Source organism: Mustelus asterias, chromosome 5 (assembly GCF_964213995.1).
Source record: "Mustelus asterias chromosome 5, sMusAst1.hap1.1, whole genome shotgun sequence".
NCBI classification, from domain to species: domain Eukaryota; kingdom Metazoa; phylum Chordata; class Chondrichthyes; order Carcharhiniformes; family Triakidae; genus Mustelus; species Mustelus asterias.
The window spans coordinates 78,147,751-78,166,647 of record NC_135805.1 but is presented as its reverse complement, the minus strand read 5'-3'; the positions used below and the strand labels follow the sequence as shown (position 1 = coordinate 78,166,647).

At 48.5% G+C, this 18,897-nt stretch overlaps 1 protein-coding gene and 1 long non-coding RNA gene across 2 annotated transcripts in view; one reads left to right on the top strand and one right to left on the bottom strand.

Moving 5' to 3' along the window:
* The first annotated feature begins 11,873 nt into the window (after positions 1 to 11,873).
* On the top strand, positions 11,874 to 15,059 carry LOC144493625 (uncharacterized). The gene is made up of 4 exons (XR_013497768.1): positions 11,874 to 12,661; positions 12,845 to 12,985; positions 13,162 to 13,450; positions 14,684 to 15,059. It is a non-coding gene; the product is annotated as an uncharacterized LOC144493625 (long non-coding RNA).
* Positions 15,060 to 15,356: 297 nt separating this feature from the next.
* Positions 15,357 to 18,897, bottom strand: part of LOC144494129 (ectonucleotide pyrophosphatase/phosphodiesterase family member 3) — a 125,343-nt gene continuing 121,802 nt past the window's right edge. The window contains exons 24-25 of the mRNA XM_078213724.1: positions 17,435 to 17,591; positions 15,357 to 16,089 (exon numbers count right to left, since the gene is read on the bottom strand). Of these exons, the coding sequence (XP_078069850.1) occupies positions 15,919 to 16,089; positions 17,435 to 17,591 (328 nt within the window). The 3' untranslated portion in view covers positions 15,357 to 15,918. The remainder of the gene's footprint in view (positions 16,090 to 17,434; positions 17,592 to 18,897) is intronic.

Below are 18,897 nucleotides of genomic sequence, written 5' to 3'. Positions count from 1 at the left end.
GTTCCTTCGTCAGGTGGGTGGGAGTTCTGATCGCAAACAGGGCACAAAGACACAAACTCAATTTACATGAATAATGATTGGAATGTGAGTCTTTACAGCTAATTAAGTCTTAAAGGAACAGACAATGTGAGTGGAGAGAGGGTTAAGCACAGGTTAAAGAGTTGTGTATTGTCTCCAGACAGGACAGTTAGTGAGATTTTGCACATCCAGGCAAGTTGTGGGGGTTACAGATAGTGTGACATGAACCCAATATCCCGGTTGAGGCCATCCTCGTGTGTGCGGAACCTGGCTATCGGTCTCTGCTCAGCGACTCTGCGCTGTCGTGCGTCGTGAAGGCCGTCTTGGAGAACGCTTACCCGGAGATCAGAGGCTGAATGCCCGTTACCGTTGAAGTGTTCCCCAACAGGAAGAGAACAGTCTTGCCTGGTGATTGTCGAGCGGTGTTCATTCATCTGTTGTCGTAGTATCTGCATGGTTTCCCCAATGTACCATGCCTCGGGACATCCTTTCCTGCAGCGTAACAGGTAGACAACGTTGGCCGAGTTGCAAGAGTAGGTACCGTGTACCTGGTGGATGGTGTTCTCACATGAGATTATGGCATCCGTGTCGATGATCCGGCATGTCTTGCAGAGGTTGCTGTGGCAGGGTTGTGTGGTGTCGTGGTCACTGTTCTCCTGAAGGCTGGGTAGTTTGCTGTGGACAATGGTCTGTTTGAGGTTGTGCGGTTGTTTGAAAGCAAGAAGTGGGGGTGTGGGGATGGCCTTGGCGAGATGTTCGTCTTCATCAATGACATGTTGAAGGCTCCGGAGGAGATGTCGTAGCTTCTCCGCTCTAGGGAAGTACTGGACGATGAAGGGTACTCTGTCCACCGTGTCCCGTGTTTGTCTTCTAAGGAGGTCGGTGCGGTTTTTCACTGTGGTGCGTCAGAACTGTTGATGTCTTTGTGCCCTGTTTGTGATCAGAACTCCCACCCACCTGACGAAGGAACAGCCTGTTCCGAAAGCTAGTAGCTTTTGCTACCAAATAAACCTGTTGGACTTTAACCTAGTGTTGTTAGACTTCTTACTGTGTTTACCCCAGTCCAACGCCGGCATCTCCACATCAATCTATAAATTAGACAGCTGCAAAGTATCTTGGTATTTCAAGCACATTACCTTATGATTATCAAAGAACTATTGATCCACTGGCCCATTCCAGGATCCAGAAGCAGGAATGCATTGCACATCCAAGGATCTGCACAGGCATTTCTCCTGACATCCAAGCAGTGCCAGCTGAAAAAGCAGTGGCCATCTGTGTTAAAATGGAGTTTGTTGATATATGCTACATTGCATATTTTGCAAATTATGTAATTCTGAACTAGACCTCTGCTCTTTTGTGTATTTTGGAACTGTCACTTAGTTGTTCTGCCATTTTGGGGCCATCATTTCAGACTTTTAATCGTGGGAGAGAAATGTGTTAATTAGGGCAACCAAGTTATACAATCCCACATTCCAAAATGCCTGGTGGGTGCAAGGGGTGAATGCAATCCTAAGGAATTATAATGGAACAAAAACAAAAACAAAGTACCTGATTGATGTCATATCTATTTACTGTTTTTGTGATGGGATCATGCCAATAAAACAATAGTACATCACTTCACATAAATACTGAGTCTGCATACAAATGTACAAATCTATTTCCACACACGATTAATCTTCCTTGAAATTTGCACTTTGTATTTTTTCCAATTTTCCTTCAGCCAAGAAAATTTTAAAAAGGGACAAACAACATACCGCTCAGATAGAACTTCATAAAACAACACACCAATCGTGAGACAATGTTGGGGGACGCGGGGGTGAGGGGGTTTATGAGGAGGGAGGAAACTTAGAGACATAGGGGACAATATTACCATTTTCCTTCTAAGTGCTAGCGGACTTGAAACTGGGAGTGTTTCAGATCTGTTTTCTGGGCCCATTTTGAGGCGCCCCCATACACACTCTGCCTGCAAAAATATCAGCGATTCTGAATCTCGCCCCAGAAGCCCATGGGTGGGGCTTAACACATCCGAAACCCTGCAACTCCGAACGGAGCCACCAACTGCGCATGCGCAAAGAAAAATGATAGAATTACACTCCCCTGCCACATCCCTCCAGCGCTGGATAATGCCTCCCACTGACCACCACAGACATTGTCCCCCCTCCCAATATTACTGACCCCCTTATCCCCTTGCCACCCAGACTGATTGCGACCAGCTCCCCCCTCCCCCCCCTACTGATCTCAGACAGAGTGGCAGGAGCTCCCCCTTCCCCCGCCACCGATCACAGGCAGAGTGATGTCCTCCCCTTCCCCCACCAATCTCAGGTAGAGTGATCCCCCCCTCGACCCCGGACCCTCCTGCACAAGGCCCCCATCTCCCCCTGACTCCGATGGCTGTGTGACACCACCCTCTCTCTCTCCCTTGTCCCCAATTGTCATCGAGGCACTGACCCACCATCCGCCCCTCCCCCCCCCCCCCCCCCCCGCCCCCACCCTCCCCCCCCCAACCCCCAGACTGACTGAAGGTGACCTCGGGAGGCTAAGGCGAGGTGAGGCGGGACACCCTCTTCCCCCCAGGGGGGCTGACGGCAATGCGGCCTGGGAGGCAGTTGCCACTTCAGTCAGTGCATGGCACTGGCCCCCAGAACGGGGAAGCAGAGCCGCAAGAAGGTCAATGATCTCATCCGGACAGCAAGGATGAGTGCTTAACCCCACCCCCAGCACCTTGCATGCTTCCAGCCCCTGACACCCAAGCACCTCCTTCCTCCCTGCCCCCAAAAGTAGCACTGCGCTTGACCCCTGAGGGCCACCCCCTGATACTCTGCGGGAGTCATGCCATCATTTCTTTCGTGGCTCCTTCTGTCCCGATGTGGAGATGCCGGCGTTGGACTTGGGTAAACACAGTAAGAAGTCTCACAACACCAGGTTAAAGTCCAACAGGTTTATTTGGTAGCAAAATCCACTCACTTTCGGAACGCTGCTCCTTCGTCAGGTGAGTGGGAGTTCTGTTCACAAACAGGCCATATAAAGACACAAACTCAATTTACAAAATAATGGTTGGAATGCGAGTCTTTACAGGTAATCAAGTCTTAAAGGTACAGACAATGTGAATGGAAAGAGGGTTAAGCACAGGTTAAAGAGATGTGAATTGTCTCCAGCCAGGACAGTTAGTGAGATTTTGCAAGCCCAGGCAAGTTGTGGGGGTTACAGATAGTGTGACATGGACCCAAGATCCCGGTTGAGGCCGTCCTTATGTGTGCGGAACTTGGCTATCAGTCTCTGCTCAGCAACTCTGCGTTGTGAAGGCCACCTTGGTGAAGGCAGCGCTCCGAAAGCTAGTGGCTTTTGCTACCAAATAAACCTGTTGGACTTTAACCTGGTGTTGTGAGACTTCTTACTGTCCTTCTGTCTCCACAGGAGAAGTCCGACCATAACACCCGAGAGAGGGCAAAGACATGGGGTGGTAGGCCAGACCTCCGGGTCCTCATCTGTCTAGGGAAGGGGAGATGCAATCTGTCAGCAACAGCATGGATGGGCTGGAGTCAAGAAGTGAGCACATGTCAATTTTCCACTCAATTTCTAGGGGGCATGGGTTTTGGTGCGAGGGACAAGGTTTAAAGGAGATGTACGAGGCATGTTTATTTACATAGAGAAGGTGGTGGGTGCCTGGAACTCGCTGCCAGGGGAGATCGTGGAGGCAGATACGAGAGTGACATTTAAGGGGCATCTTTACACTTACGTGAATGGGATGGGAATAGAGGCATATGGTCCCTGGACAGGGAGGGTACAAGTCAAATGGGCAGCCTGGCCGCTGCAGGCTTAGAGGGCCAAAGGGCCTGTTCCTGTGATGTAATCTTCTTTGTGCTTTGTTCTTTGTTCAATGGAGAAATGTGAATCAAGTTTTTTGCATCCAGGATTCCTCTTCCTCCTCTGCACTTAACCTTGTGTCCCATGTTGTAGGAACAGATCCGGATGCCCCAGGGTCTTCTGGCACCGCAGTCCCCACTGCGGCTCCCTTCCATCCTGGTCCAGACAACTCAGACGAGTCCTCGGAGGATATGGGTGAAGGGACCTCTGAGGGTGGCACCGTTTTGGTGTCAGATTTCACCTCACAACTCACCATCCCAGATACTGACACATCGATGGGTCCAGTTAGTGTTGAGGTTTCTGGGTCACTCTCTGGTGAGCACGACACATCTGATAATGTACATCGGGTGAAGGAGGGAATGTCCGAGGCCTCTGGCATGCGGGGGGTCTGCTGGAAGAGAGGACTCAGCTGGCCCCAGGCTACATGCTGGGCCTCTGAGATCACTTCTCCCTCAGCTGCTGGAGATGCAGCAACAGGGCCAGGGAATGCAGGAGGGGCTGACGGCCACACTGGGCCAACTGCGAGGCTGTTGGGAGCAGTCCCAAAGCTTTCAGGCGGACCAGCTATTGCCTGTCTTGTGTGGTTCCCAGGCCAACGCTGCAAGGCTGGCATCCGCGCTGGAATGCCTGGGGCAGGAAATCCTCCCCATGAGTGGCAGGCTCCAAGCGATGGCCAAGTCTCAGCAGGCCACAGCTGAGGGATGCAACAAGCTCTCAAGATTCTGCTGGGCCTGCTGAGACTTGGCCAATAGCTTGTAGGGGACCCAGCGGAACAGCACTGAGACACAGCGGACTACGGCAGCAGCCCTTGAGAATGTGGCCCAGTCACAGAGGGGCCATGGCTGAGTGGTGCAGAGCATGGCCCAGTCTCAGAGGGCACTTGCCTGCAGTCATTGACAGGTGGACCCTGACTCAGGTGGCCATCGCAGAAGGGCTCGATCACCATGGATAGGACATAGGTGGTTCTCCAGAACTGGCAGGGCCAGGTGACACCGGAGCATCTGGAGCTCACTGCAGAAGCACCGCTATCCCAAGTTGCATGTGGTTTGCTTGTCAGCATTCAGGGGAGGGCAATTGAGCACTTGCAGGTGTGCTGATAGGGGAAAGGGTGGGGGGGGGGGGGGGGGGGGGTTGGATCAGGACCTCAATGATGATTGGGAACAGGGGAGAGAGAGGGAGGTGTCACACAGCCATCAGAGTCAGGGAGATGGGGGCCTTGCGCTGTCCCGTGGCGTGACCCAGGGACCCACAGGAACCCCAAGGGAGAAGGAAGGTCTTGAGCCCATGCTGGGGCCTTCCAGCCAGGAGACTGTGGCTGTGGCTACACCTTCTGACTTCCCCTTTTCTGACACCGGCGCATCTCAGGGGCAGCGGGATGAAGAAGATGTCATGGAAACATCCCAGACAACCCTGGACGCAGACCAGGGCCCTCAAGGTCAGGGCCTCCAGGGGACGCCCCCCATGCGCAATACAGGCAACAGGGTGAGCTAGGCAGCTGGACCCCTCCACCTCCGATATACATTCTGGGGAGTCACTGAGACCTTGTGGTAGGCCACGTAAGGTTAAAAAGTTATAGTTGCACTGAGATGGCACGAGTGAAGGGCTGCACTAGTTAGATAGATCTTTGAGCACTTTAATGTTTTCCGTTCACACATTTTTATGTTTGAACTTATTATTTAAACACCTTTATTGCAATTATTAAATGTCTTTTCACCACCCACCTGTGACTAATTTGTCTCAGATTTGCCTTGAACAGGAATCCTTTTCCATTGATGATCGCCGGAGGAATGCTTCATGTTGATGTCAGTTGGGGAGGCCCCTTAACGCTGTGTCACTGAGAAAATGAAGCCATTGTTTCCCCATAACCCACAGGCGATTCCCTCCCCTCCCACACCCCACCTGCCCCAGGGCCCTGTATGGGGGTTTCAGATCCCTTACCCACTACACAGATGTGGGCCCAGGTGCCAGCGTGCATGCGGAGCTCAGGTAGGCGTCAGACTACTCTGCACCAGGGCATCATCATAATGGTGCTCAGCGAGTCGTCATCACCTTCCTGCCTGCCAAAGAAACTCCTAACACAGCGTACCCAGGCCTACCACTCTGATGTGATGATGTTGCAGGAGACAGAAGGACTTTGGGGGCAGGGGGGGAGGGGGCGATTGGAATCCACATGCACAGATACAGGCCCTAGTTAGCGAACCACCTGGTGATCAGGGCCTCCCTAGCCGCCCTCGCATGCCGCATTCTCGCTGCCAGCCCTCCAGCGCCTGGGTGGTGTGCTCAGTGTGCTCCTCCTTCTCCTCTTCCTCCTCCTCTTCCTCTTCGTCCTCCTCTTCCTCTTCGTCCTCCTCCTCTTCCTCCTCTCTCCTGCTGGGTGATCTCCTCCCCAGCGACGCCTGGCTGGTCAGCCTCCACAGCCTCCTCCTCCTCCTCCAATAGGTCACCTCTCTGCAGAGCCAGGCTGTGCAGGGCACAGCACACCACCACAACGCGGGAAGAGATCACAGGGCTGTATTGTAGGGCCCCGCCAGAGCGGTCCAAGCACCGGAATCTCATTTTAAGGAGCCCTGTGCACCTCTCCACTATCGCACGGGTGGCTACATGGGCCTCATTATAGCACGACTCCACCTCAGAAACAGGCCTCTGCACAGGTGTCATCAGCCATGTCTGAAGCGGGTAACCCATATCACCCACAATCCACCCCCGCAGCCTGGGCTCCTCCTCAAAGGCCTCCTGTATGTCAGAGCTCCTCAGAGTGAAGGTGTCATGCATGCTGCCAAGATGTTTCGCACAGACGTGCATAATGTTCATCTTGTGGTCACAAACCAGTTGGACAATCAGGAGTGGAACCCTTTTCTGTTGATTAATCTTCGTGGATTCTGAGGGGCCTTGAGGGTGACGTGGGTGCAGTCGATGGCCCCCTGCACGTTAGGCATGCCCGCAATGGCCATGAACCCTGCAACCCGGGCTTCCTGCTAGGCCTGGTCCAGGTGATTTTCGATGTTCTGCCCATCCCGGGCATACAGGGCTTCTGTGACCTGCTTGACACAGGTGTGCACAGCTGATTTGGAGATGCCACAGACATCTCCGCTCGGGGTCTGGAAGGAGCCAGTCGCATAAAAGTTCAGAGTGGACATCAATTTGACAGCCACCGAGTGTGGTTGGCCCCCCCCTCAACACCCCGAGGTGCCAGGTCCTGCAACAAGTAGGCAGGTGTTGCACTGTCTCCTTTCGGAGCCAGAGCAGTCAGCGGCACGCGGTGTGCGACATCTGTTCAAATGACATTCGTGTGCGGAACTGCCCCTTCCTCCTCCTGCGCTTCACCTCTGGGCAAATGGCGGCCACCTCCTGCCTCCGGCAGCCATCTCCCTCTACTCCTGAGAGTGGAAAGGCCTGGGCCTCCTCTGCCAGCAATTCTCCCTCCTGTTCCTCCTCCTCAGCTCCAGCAGCAACCAAAAGAACAGCAAGATCAATCAGTTGCATCGCAAAAGCCATTTTGTCAATCTGAGGGTTGGTGGGGGGGGCGGGGGGGGGGGGGGGTGGGGTGGGGGGGAGGGGGGGGGATTGGTTGGAGAAGGAGAGAAACACATGGAGAGGTTAAAGAACGCTGCTTGCCCCTAGCCCAGCTACACACACTGCCCATACTACCCATTCCCCCACTGACATGCCCCACAGCAACACAGACCCTCCATTCCCCACCCACATGCCCCCCCCCCAGCAACACAGACCCCCCATTCCCCACCCACATGCCCCCCGGCAACACAGTTCCTTGAAAAGTTCTGAGGCTGCAGCAGTGCAATTTGCAAGGGCTTTGTGCACATCCTTCAGCTGGAAGAGTGCTGAGTGCACTAGAACCCAGCAGCATCCACAAAACCCGAGGTCAGTGCTAGACGACAGCTCTGTGCTGCAAATCTGACTTCAGACACCCTTCTAAGAAACAGACCCCCCCCCACCCTCCCCACACACTCGCAGAGCCCCTCCAACCCAAAAAACAAAATGGCCACCACAAAAGGACACCCCAACCGCCCCCCCCCCCCCCCCCCCCCCCAATATGCAGCATGGAGCTGTCTGATGCTCGGCACTTTCCTCCTCACTAACCCTCACTGATGGAGCACCCGAATTGGACTTTTATGGAGCATGCCTGTTCCAGGCCGATTCCAGATTGGCGAACGTGGTGGTAAAGGGGGAAGTGCCGGTAAAGTGGGGCGTGCAGCCCGTTAAGTGGATTGAAATCCATGCAACTATATTTAAATGGATGTCGCTCCCATTTTGGGTGGGTTCCCAATTGCGGCCATTTTCGGGCCATGGTAAAGTGTAAACCAGTGCAGAGGTGGGCACGAATCACGCTACTCGCCTTATGTCTGACTTTACCAAGTTTTCACGCCCAAAAACAGGTGCAACATGATGGTAAAATCGCCCCCATAATGTGGGGGGCAGGTTGGGGACAGACAGCTGGAGCAAGGGTCAGAGAAGGAGAAACAATGCCAGTTACTACATTGTGTGTGTTGCGGCAGGGGGGTGGGTTTTGGGGTTTGGATGGTGTGGGGATGGGGGAGAGGTGGTGGTGTGGTTGTTAGGGAGTTGCCAGTGTTGTAAGCTGCACTGGAACAACTTGGCTAAGAGCACAGCTAGTTCTGGAGCACAAGTCTTATCAAGACCCTGAGCCTTTTCTGCATGCAATGACTTCAGCTATTTCCTAATTTCACATGGAGTGAATAGGATTAGCTGATGTGTGACGCCTGTGATTCTGGGGACCTTGGGAAGATGCCAGGATAGATCATTCACTGATGGCCAAAGATGATTGCAAATTCTTCAGTAGAATGTGGGAGGGCAGGGCGAAATGTATTAGAATAGTCAAGTCTAGTGAAGTTGAGTGATCACACAGAACCAGCAATAGAAGGTATTAGTAATTTGGTAGCAAATGCCATTAGCTTTCGGAGCGCTGCTCCTTCGTCAGATGGAGTGGATATCTGCTCTCAAACAGGGCACAGGGACACAAAATCAAGTTACAGAATACTGATTAGAATGTGAATCTCTACAGCCAACCAGGTCTTAAAGATACAGACAATGTGAGTGGAGGGAGCATTAAGCACAGGTTAAAGAGATGTGTATTGTCTCCAGACAGGACAGCCAGTGAGATTCTGCAAGTCCAGGAGGCAAGCTGTGGGGGTTACTGATATTGTGACATATACCCAACATCCTGGTTTAGGGCCGTCTTCATGTGTGGGGAACAGAGTACAGAGGTGGACAGAGAACCCTTCATTGTCCAGTACTTCCCCGGAGTGGAGAAGCTATGGCATCTCCTCCGGAGCCTTCAACATGTCATTGGTGAAGACGAACATCTCGCCAAGGCCATCCCCACACCCCCACTTCTTGCCTTCAAACAATAGCACAACCTCAAACAGACCATTGTCCACAGCAAACTACCCAGCCTTCAAGAGAACAGTGACCACGACACCACACAACCCTGCCACAGCAACCTCTGCAAGATGTGCCGGATCATCGACACGGATGCCATCATCTCACGTGAGAACACCATCTACCAGGTACACGGTACCTACTCTTGCAACTCAGCCAACGTTGTCTACCTGATACGCTGCAGGAAAGGATGTCCCGAGGCATGGTACATTGGGGAAACCATGCAGACGCTACGACAACGGATGAATGAACACCGCTCAACAATCACCAGGCAAGACTGTTCTCTTCCTGTGGGAGAGCACTTCAGCGGTCACGGGCATTCAGCCTCTGATCTTCGGGTAAGCGTTCTCCAAGGCGGCCTTCACGACACACAACAGCGCAGAGTCGCGGAGCAGAAACTGATAGCCAAGTTCCGCACACATGAGGACGGCCTCAACTGGGATGTTGGGTTTATGTCACACTATCAGTAACCCCCATAGCTTGCCTCCTGGACTTGCAGAATCTCACTGGCTGTCCTGTCTGGAGCCAATACACATCTCTTTAACCTGTGCTTAATGCTCCCTCCACTCACATTGTCTGTATCTTTAAGACCTGTTTGGCTGTAGAGATTCGCATTCTAATCAGTATTCTGTGACTTGATTTTGTGTCTCTGTGCCCTGTTTGAGAGCAGATTTCCATTCCATCTGACGAAGGAGCAGCGCTCCGAAAGCTAATGGCATTTGCTACCAAATAAACCTGTTAGACTTTAACCTGATGTTGTTAAAACTCTTACTGTGTCCACCCCAGTCCAACGCCAGCATCTCCACATCATGACTATTCAGACAATGTCAGCAAAGGGGCAGGATGTAGATACAAAATCATAGCCGATCAAGGATAGATCCTTGGGGAACACCAGTGATGACAGTGTTGGATTGGGAAGAGAAGCCATTTCCCAATTTAACCCCCTGCTGACCACTATATGGGGCTACTATTTAAATATTCAATCAACAGGATCCCGAATTCCTAGCGGTTGATGTTGATTTGGCTAATTCCCTGTTTACCCATAAATGTCAGTACTGTAATCGGAATATCAAAAATAAATTTAATAACACATATCATTAACAGACATAAAACAGTGAGCTCTGATCTATAACCGTTGGGGGCCCTCCGTTGGTGCACATATGGGGAAACTCATCCTCAGTAACACATTTGTAGATACTGTTCCAGTTGGACTGTATAGTCCCCACCAGTTACTCACGACACCCACTCACAGTCCAGGAGAGACACACGTGTGGAAGATGATGCCACAGGAGGCAGAGGTGCCGCGAGCTATCCGTGCAGCAACGTAGGTCGAGTGCGCTGAAGGCTGTCCTCCTCGTCGGTAATGAAAAGAACAGGCAGGGGAACGCCTGGCTGCCTCTCCCTCCAAACCGAATTCTCACTGCCTGGAAAAAGCTCTCTCTCTCTCCAGCTCTCTGCCTCTCCAGCTCTCTGCCTCTGCTTCACTTCCTGGCGCCTTTTTTTTCCTCCCGCCCCCAGAGCAATCCCTTTGGCCCAGCCCACATCACTCAACCAACAGCATCCTGTTCACAGCACCCACCCGGCAAACAGGACACTGAAACCCACAAGGGACAAAGAACACTGGTAAATGTCTTCCCCACAAATTTTCCTCAGTCCCTTACACCAATAAATAAGAATGCAACCAGGTTGGAGCAGACCCACCGAGCTGGATGACAATGGAGGTGGTTGGGTCAACCATATGAGCAGCTGCAGAAGGTCATGACGGATAGTTCAGTTTTGTCACAGTCACATAAGATATCATTTGTCATTTTGATGGGAGCTGTTTGGGTGCAGTGGCAAAGGTAGATAATCCTGCTTCAAAGGAATCAAGTATAGAGTTCCAGGAAAAATGCATATGGACTTGGGAAGCAAGAATTTATTCAAGAACTTTGGAGAGGAACTTCACATTGGGGAATAGGGTAGTTTGCATGTGTGCTGGGATCATATGGTTTGGAGTGGTGATAATGACAGGTATAAAGGAGAGAGGAACAACACCTGAAGAGAGGTTCTGCTAGAAGTGTTTAGTTTCCGAAAAGAAGAGCACTATTCTTCAGCTCCTCACTTTGTGAGCACAAAATCTAAAGAATAAAATCATCTAAATGCAAACCTAAGTTAAAGAATAAACTTCATCGAAATGGCTATTTGAATCTTCCTTTCTGCAAAACATGACATATTATAATTTATAATACCTGGAGTGAGAAACAAGATAATTCTGTTTTTAAGTGCATTTATATTATTTGGATTATTTTCCTGTTTAGATTCTGTTCTCACCAAGTGAGGAGTTAAGGAATCGAACTCTTCACACTTCAAGAAATCAACACCCGCAGCAGAAGTATAGTGCAGCAAGTTGTAAAGTAAGGGTCTCTTTACCTTGCCCCAACAACAAGCCTCAGCCCCCAGTTACTGTCCACTGTGAAGTGTGTCATTTCCATTCATGTGCCACACCAACAATCCCTGTGTAAACATGGAGACGCCAATTTTGACCCACCTGGTGAGAACAAGTGAACAGTTAGAATCAGGAAAATTAACTTAATGTCCTGTTGCCACCAGCAACCCGACAACTGTAATTTTAACCCTTGGAGCCGACTGGTGGCAGCACGGTGGCACAGTGGTTGGCGCTGCTGCTTCACAGTGCCAGGGACCTGGGTTCGATTCCCGGCTTGGGTCACTGTCTGTGTAGAATTTGCCGTTCTCCCCGTGCCTGCGTGGATTTCCTTCCGGTGATCCGGCTTCCTCCCACATTCCGAAAAACGTGCAGGTTTAGGTGCATTGATCCGAACAGGCGCCAGACTGTGGCGGCTGGGGGAATTTCACAGTAACTTCATTGCAATGTTAATGTAAGCCTTACTTGTGACTAATAAATAAATAGACTTTTATAAACTTTATAAACAAGAATGCGCACGTTAGCAGCAACAATAGAGCTTCATGAAAAGGTTCAAATACCAGTCCAATTACATATTTGAACATCAAAGCGATTTTAATTGGGGGGAGGGGGTGATGGGCATCACAAGTCCTGCCCAATGGCAAATCCACTGAATAAAAATATGGCCACATTAACTTCACAAGCTAATTAACATGATTGGAAGATGAGTTTAAAGGAGCATTGAGCTGCCACTATCTAGGTCATTGGGATCTGTGTGCTATTGTGAATAGTGAAACTAAATCTTTCCCTCCAGTCTGATTTGTTTCCCCTTATCTACCCTCATTAATCACCCACTGTTTATCAGGGCTGTCATTTTGTTTCACCTGATTGGAGGAAGAAGAGCAACAGCAAACTTATGAGGCAGGAAGTTCAGCAGATGGGCCTGCGAGAAGACAGCAGGTAAGGAGGCTGCTCCGAGAAGGGCAGCGGATGAGTTTTAAGGCCACTTTGCTATGCACTCAGCCAGAGTTAAAATCAGAGTTTAAATGTGAGTGAGATTATTGCTGAATGTTCGATTAGGGACAGTTTTATACGATGGGCTGATACCCATACACTGATTGAGACCACCAATTTTTATTTCAGATGGGAGCCATCCAGCCAGGATACACAACAACTTTCCTTCCATCTGTCTGTGCTGCCTTTGAATTTGCTCCTTGATAAACAACAGTGCCCAATTCACTGCACAATCCAGTTTCTCAATTAAATCCAAAAATAACAATACAGGTAAAAGCTCGATGTTACAAATATGGTCAGTAATTTTTATTGATGGTATTTATTTTCCAGTTCAATTTCCAACATTTTATTTTTGAAATACATTTATGGAGGATAGCAGATTCTTCAGATATGGATGTCTCTGGCAAGACCAACATTTATGGCTATCCCTCGTTATGTTTCAGCAGGTGGTGATGGGCTGCCATCTTGAAATGCTGAAGGGAGTCCTACAATGCTGAGAGTTCCAGGATCTTGACTCAGTGACAATGAAGGAACAAGTCAGGATGGTGTGCAACTTTGGAGAGTAACATGGTGGTGATGGTGTTCTCTTCTAAGTGGTGGTGGTGGCGAGTTCAGGACCTGCTTCCAAAGATGCCTTGAAAATGCCACAGCGCACCTTGGAAATAGTACACACTATAACCACAAATACATCGCTGGTGAAGGGGTGGATATTTGAGTTGGTGAATGGTACATCAAGTAAGTGGACTGTTTTTTCCTTTTCAGCTTCTTGCATTTTGCTGAAGTTGCATCCACCAGGCAAACATAGAAAATAGAAGCAAGAGGAGGCCACCACCATTCATTATGATCATGGCTGATCATCCAACTCAATAGCCTGATCTTGCCTTTCCCCCCCCTATCCTTTGATCCCCTGCCCCTCAAGTGCTATATCTAACTGCTTTTTGGAAACATACAATGTTTTGGCCTCAAGTACTTCCTGTGTTAACAAATTCCATAGGCTGACCACTCTGTGAAGAAATGTCTCTTCATCTCTCTCCTAAACAGTCTATCCTGTATCCTCAGACTGTGACTCCTGATTCTGGACACCCACACCATCAGGAACATCCTTCTTGCACCTACCTTGTCTAGTCCTGTTAGAAGTTTGTCGAGATATGCTATGAGATCCTCCCTCATTCGTCTAAACACCAGCGAATACAATCCTAACCAACTCAATCTCTCCTCATACGTCAGTCCTGCCATCCCAGGAATCAATCTGGTAAACGTTCTCTGCACTCCCACATCCCACGTTCCCACATCCTTCCTCAGAGAAGGAGACCAAAACTGCACACAAATGGGGGATATTCCATTGCAGTCCTGACAAGATCAGTCTCATGGCTCTTCCCTTGCCATGATGTGTAGTTGCCGGCGTTGGACTGGGGTGAACACAGTAAGAGTTTTAACAACACCAGGTTAAAGTCCAACAGGTTTATTTGGTACCAAATGCCATCCCTTGTGTCTTCCCTTGCCACCAGCAGACCTTGAATATCAGAACAAAAAGAACCCTTTATTATAAATCTGATTTCTCTTTCTTTATTGTGAAATGTGGAGAGAATTGTGTGTTGTTCTTTTGTCAACTTCTGTGATCAATCCAGCACGTTGGCAGTCTCCCAAGTCACAACAATGTTCATGTTGTTAGCTTTCTCTGCGTTCCTATGTTCATATTATTTTGTTCAGAGTCACTGTTATTGTGTATGCAGAAACACTCTTAGCTGCAGGGGAACAAGTCACATTCCCTTTAAGATGTGTACATGTGCTTGTAACAATATTGAACCTTAGCAGTCTGTGAGGTGAAGGTGCTTCCACAATATTGTTAGGTAAATCTAGCAGGAATTAGCCTTGGTGACAGTAAAGGAACAGAAATAAATCTCCAACTCAGAATGTATGAGACTTTGAGGTAATGATCCTATGCTCTTGTTGCCCTTGTCTTTTTAGGTGGTGGAGGTCATGGATTTGAAAGAGATTGCTAAAGAATCTTTGATGAGTTGCTGCAGTACTTGCCTCCAGCCAGTGGACACCAAGGCACTTTATGTCAATGGAGGAAGTGGATATATACTTAAGATTGTAGATGGAGTGCTGATCAAGTGGACTCCTTTGTCCTGAATGATGTTGAATGTCCTTGGGATTTCAATGCAGCCATTGGGATTTGAGGATGCAGCCATATTAATGGTGGTCCTCAAATAGGTCCTGGGGTGGAGGAGAATGTTAAGTGGCCCGATGAACATGGGCTAGCAGAGGCGCACAGTAATAACATGGAGTCTGTAGCACACTTGTTTCTCCTGCTTCCACATTAAAGTAAGTTAAAATTCAGAAACTTATGTTTTCATTGGTAGCCGCCAATAATTACTTCATTCAGAATAATTCAAAGTAATGGATCAGGCTGTCATCTGGGGTGCCTGTATGTTGTCTGAACCGTGTGGTGTCACACTTAGGTCAGGTGTTATTCAGGCACAGGACATGGCCTTATGGAATTGGTCCTAAAATTGGTGTGACAGGATCCAATTTCACCCCACAAACTCTGATACCAACAGCCAGAAATAAGGCTTTTATGGGTTGGTTAACCCACACAACATGCATGTAATGTTCAAACGCAGAGGGTGGGGGAAACTGGACGACATCTATATCTGTCTCCTCAGAGTGATTTAGCCATCGGGAAACACAGTTGGGAGGATCAGGATACTAAGGCCTGGATTTTCTGGACCCCCCATAGCGGGTTTTCCTGCAGTAAGCCATTGGGATTGGAGGAAGGGGCTGGTCCCACCAAAGTCCATGGGCTTTTGCGTGGCCCTCCCACCCGACCACCAGGAAGATTCTGCTGGTGTGAGGGCAGGAAAATCCTGCCCTGAATCTAAGGGTAGCCACCTTGCACTGACAAACATATCTTGAAGAGTCGGTTATTGAGTGACATTGGCAAAGACCTAGGGGCGGCCTATGATGGCATGACTTAAGTAGTTCTCAAACAGGTGAGGGAGATACCCTACACAAAGCAGAATATTATTATTTTTTTACAGAATTTTCTCCATGCTGCAATTCTAAATCCACAGAGAGCAAGAGATCAGTTCATCGTTATAAATATATCACCTTGCTCAAGATCAGTTTTGAAGGTTTGCAAAAGATACAAGCATACATCAATGGCTCCAAATGAATAAAATCTTTCCTAAGATTAATAATTAAACTCTAGGGACAAATTCAGGTAAAAATGTTTTCAGCTGTAAAATCTCAGTAACTGGCTGCTTTCTGTCCTGATAGAAGTCAAGTCCCGTGATCAGCTCCACATCCTTCACTCGTGCTGTGTGAGCCCAGATTCGCTCTTTGACCCACTGGGATACGTTTTTACCATCCTGCCAAAGAACAAGAGATTCATTATCTACTGAGTAATATGTTAGACTTTGTCCTTTTTAAGATTATTAATATTCTACCCATAAACCTTCTGTGTTAGACAAAATTAAGAGACTTCCTTTTCCCGTTCAAATTGTTTTAATACATACTGATTTTTAACAAGTGGTAGTGTATTATAGTTCTCTCAGGAAGATTGAGTCATTGTGTATGTTGTAGTCTGGAGCCATGGGGATAGTGATAGTGGAGGCTCCAAAGTTAATTCCGTCAGAATGATTGACGAGCACCATCGCCTTTCATGGTCACTGCTGATATTGCACTGGGCCCACGTAGAGGATTAGCAATGAATCCTCTGGAGACAGTGGGACAGAATGGAGTTCTAAGGGAGGTCAGGTCCATCAATTGGCACAGAGTGCTTTTGAATGGACACAACTCATTCCCCAACCAGAAGACCGTCGGCAATGGATGGCCTCGGTAGATGGATGGGTGGCCTGGGCAGATCACGCATACAGACATACTTAAATTCCATCCACTGTCTCTAAATTGTCACACTCCTTGTCATATATTCAGTACTGAATGAGCAGAAGTTGTCTCCAACTAAACAGTGGGAACATTGTCTTCAATTGCCAGCACAAACTTCATCCTATAGCCATCAACGTCATTCCCTCTCCCTGGCAACTGTCTGAGGCTTAACCAGATTCTTCGCATTCTTAGTGTCATATTTGACCCCAAGATGACCTTCCAATCGCACATTTGTGCCATCATTAATACTGCCTATTTCCAACTCTAACATCCTCCAACATTCCACTGCCTCAGCTCAGCTGCTGCTGAAATCCTCTTTGTTAACTCCTAACTATTTCAACAAACTCCTCAAATACCATGCACTTTCTACCCTCCTGAAGCCTTCCAAAACTCTGTTGCCCAAAGAAACCCTAAAGTGCAGAAAGAGGCCATTCGGCCATTGATGTTGCACTGACTCACCAAAAGAGCATCCCACCCTTCCTTCCACCCTATCCCTGTAAGCCCACACATTTGCCAACTGGGCAATTCTTTTGGGTCTCCCCAACCATGACAATGTTGTGCATGCTGTTTCTCCCCTTTTTAAAATTAATTCAAATGAATGCTGACCTAGCCAGCCCTCACCCACCCCTATCAAAGCGTCCATTTTCTCCCCCCACAGAGTTGGTGACCCTGACTGCATTCCACTCACTGCATGTAAAAGTATGTCCTCATGTAGCAATACATCTGCCAATGAAAGTATTCTAGAGATAAATTAATACACAATAATAATTTCATACATTAGAGACAAAGTCAAAACCTGTGCTCTTGCCAGAATTCTGCTTTACTTACTGGGCAGCTCTCGCTGTTATCTTTCCTGTGTGGTATAATGAAGGAGCTTGCTTGCAGTGAGCCTTCACAGTCCCGAGGAGTCTGGGTGTCATTCTTACAGCTGGTGAGGACTATATAGTAGTGAGTTGGGATGGGAATCTTTGTGTTGGCGACATACCTCAAGAAAAGACATGCAAAGTAACTCAAAAAATGTCAACATTAATCATCAAAAAAATTATAGGTCAATAAGGGATAGAATCATAGAATCCCTGCAGTGCAGGAGGCCATTCAGCCCATCCAGCCTGCACCAGCAACAATCCCACTCAGGCACAATCCCCGTAACCCCAAATATTTATCCTGCTAATCCCCCTGACACTACGGGGCAATTTAGCATGGCCAAATCAAGCTAACCTGCACACCTTTGGAGTGTGGGATGAAACCGAAGCACCCGGAGGAAACCCACACAGACACGGGAAGAATGTGCAAACTCCACACAGACAGCCACCTGAAGCTGGAATTGAACCCGGGACCCTGGTGCTGTGAGGCAGCAGTGCTAACTACTGTGCCACCATGCCACCCCTAGAATAGAATTACAATCTTTCTCCAAAATGTGCAGTAATTCAGTATTTTGTGATAATTTAAGTTTGGCTCGATTTATAGCATTAGTTAACAGTCCACCAGACCGCTAATGAGCAAGTCCCACACAGGAAGGCAAAGGATTTTTCCTGACCCTGTATATCCCAGTGACAAAGTTAGATGCCGCCAGCAGCCATATTTATCAGAGTGGATGGACTGTGAATTTTCAGGCTCATATAAATAAATTTCTTCTGATTTGAAATGAGACCCTGTTTTCAGTCACCGTGACATCATCTAAGAAATCATTTTTGCTGCTGCTAGAGGCTTCAAGTCTTGAAATGAAATAATGTGCTATTCTTAGTAATACCTACTTACTTTATCTCTGATTGCTGGTTTAAAACTGACTTTTGTTACAAGCCTTTTATGGAGGAAGATGTATTTTAACATGATTGATGGCCAATAATATTCCGTAACTGGGTAAAAACAAATCATCTGTGTGAAGACTGCGCATTAAAGAGGGTTCCTCAAATTACATCCATCAGATATTTCAGCAATTCAAGTTGCTCCCAAAAGCAATTTTACAATCTCTAAAAGCTTAAAATGATGAAAGCATGAGGGCTAAATGAACTTTGAAGCAAGTTACCAGATCAAGAAAGGAATGTGGATTTGCTGCCAATATTCGGAAAGGTGCTGGATAGGAGCCAGGTTGTGGCTGAAATCAGTGTAAAAAGGTCAATGTGATATTGGGTGACTTGTGTTATTCTCACTACGCGGTCCCTGTTATTGCATTTGAGGCTCAGAGTGTTTTTTCTGGATTTTGATCCTTTCTTGCTTTTCTGGAGGTGATATAGCTACAGATGAATGGGACATTGGTGAGCATGATGCTCAGTGGCACCATGACTAGATGG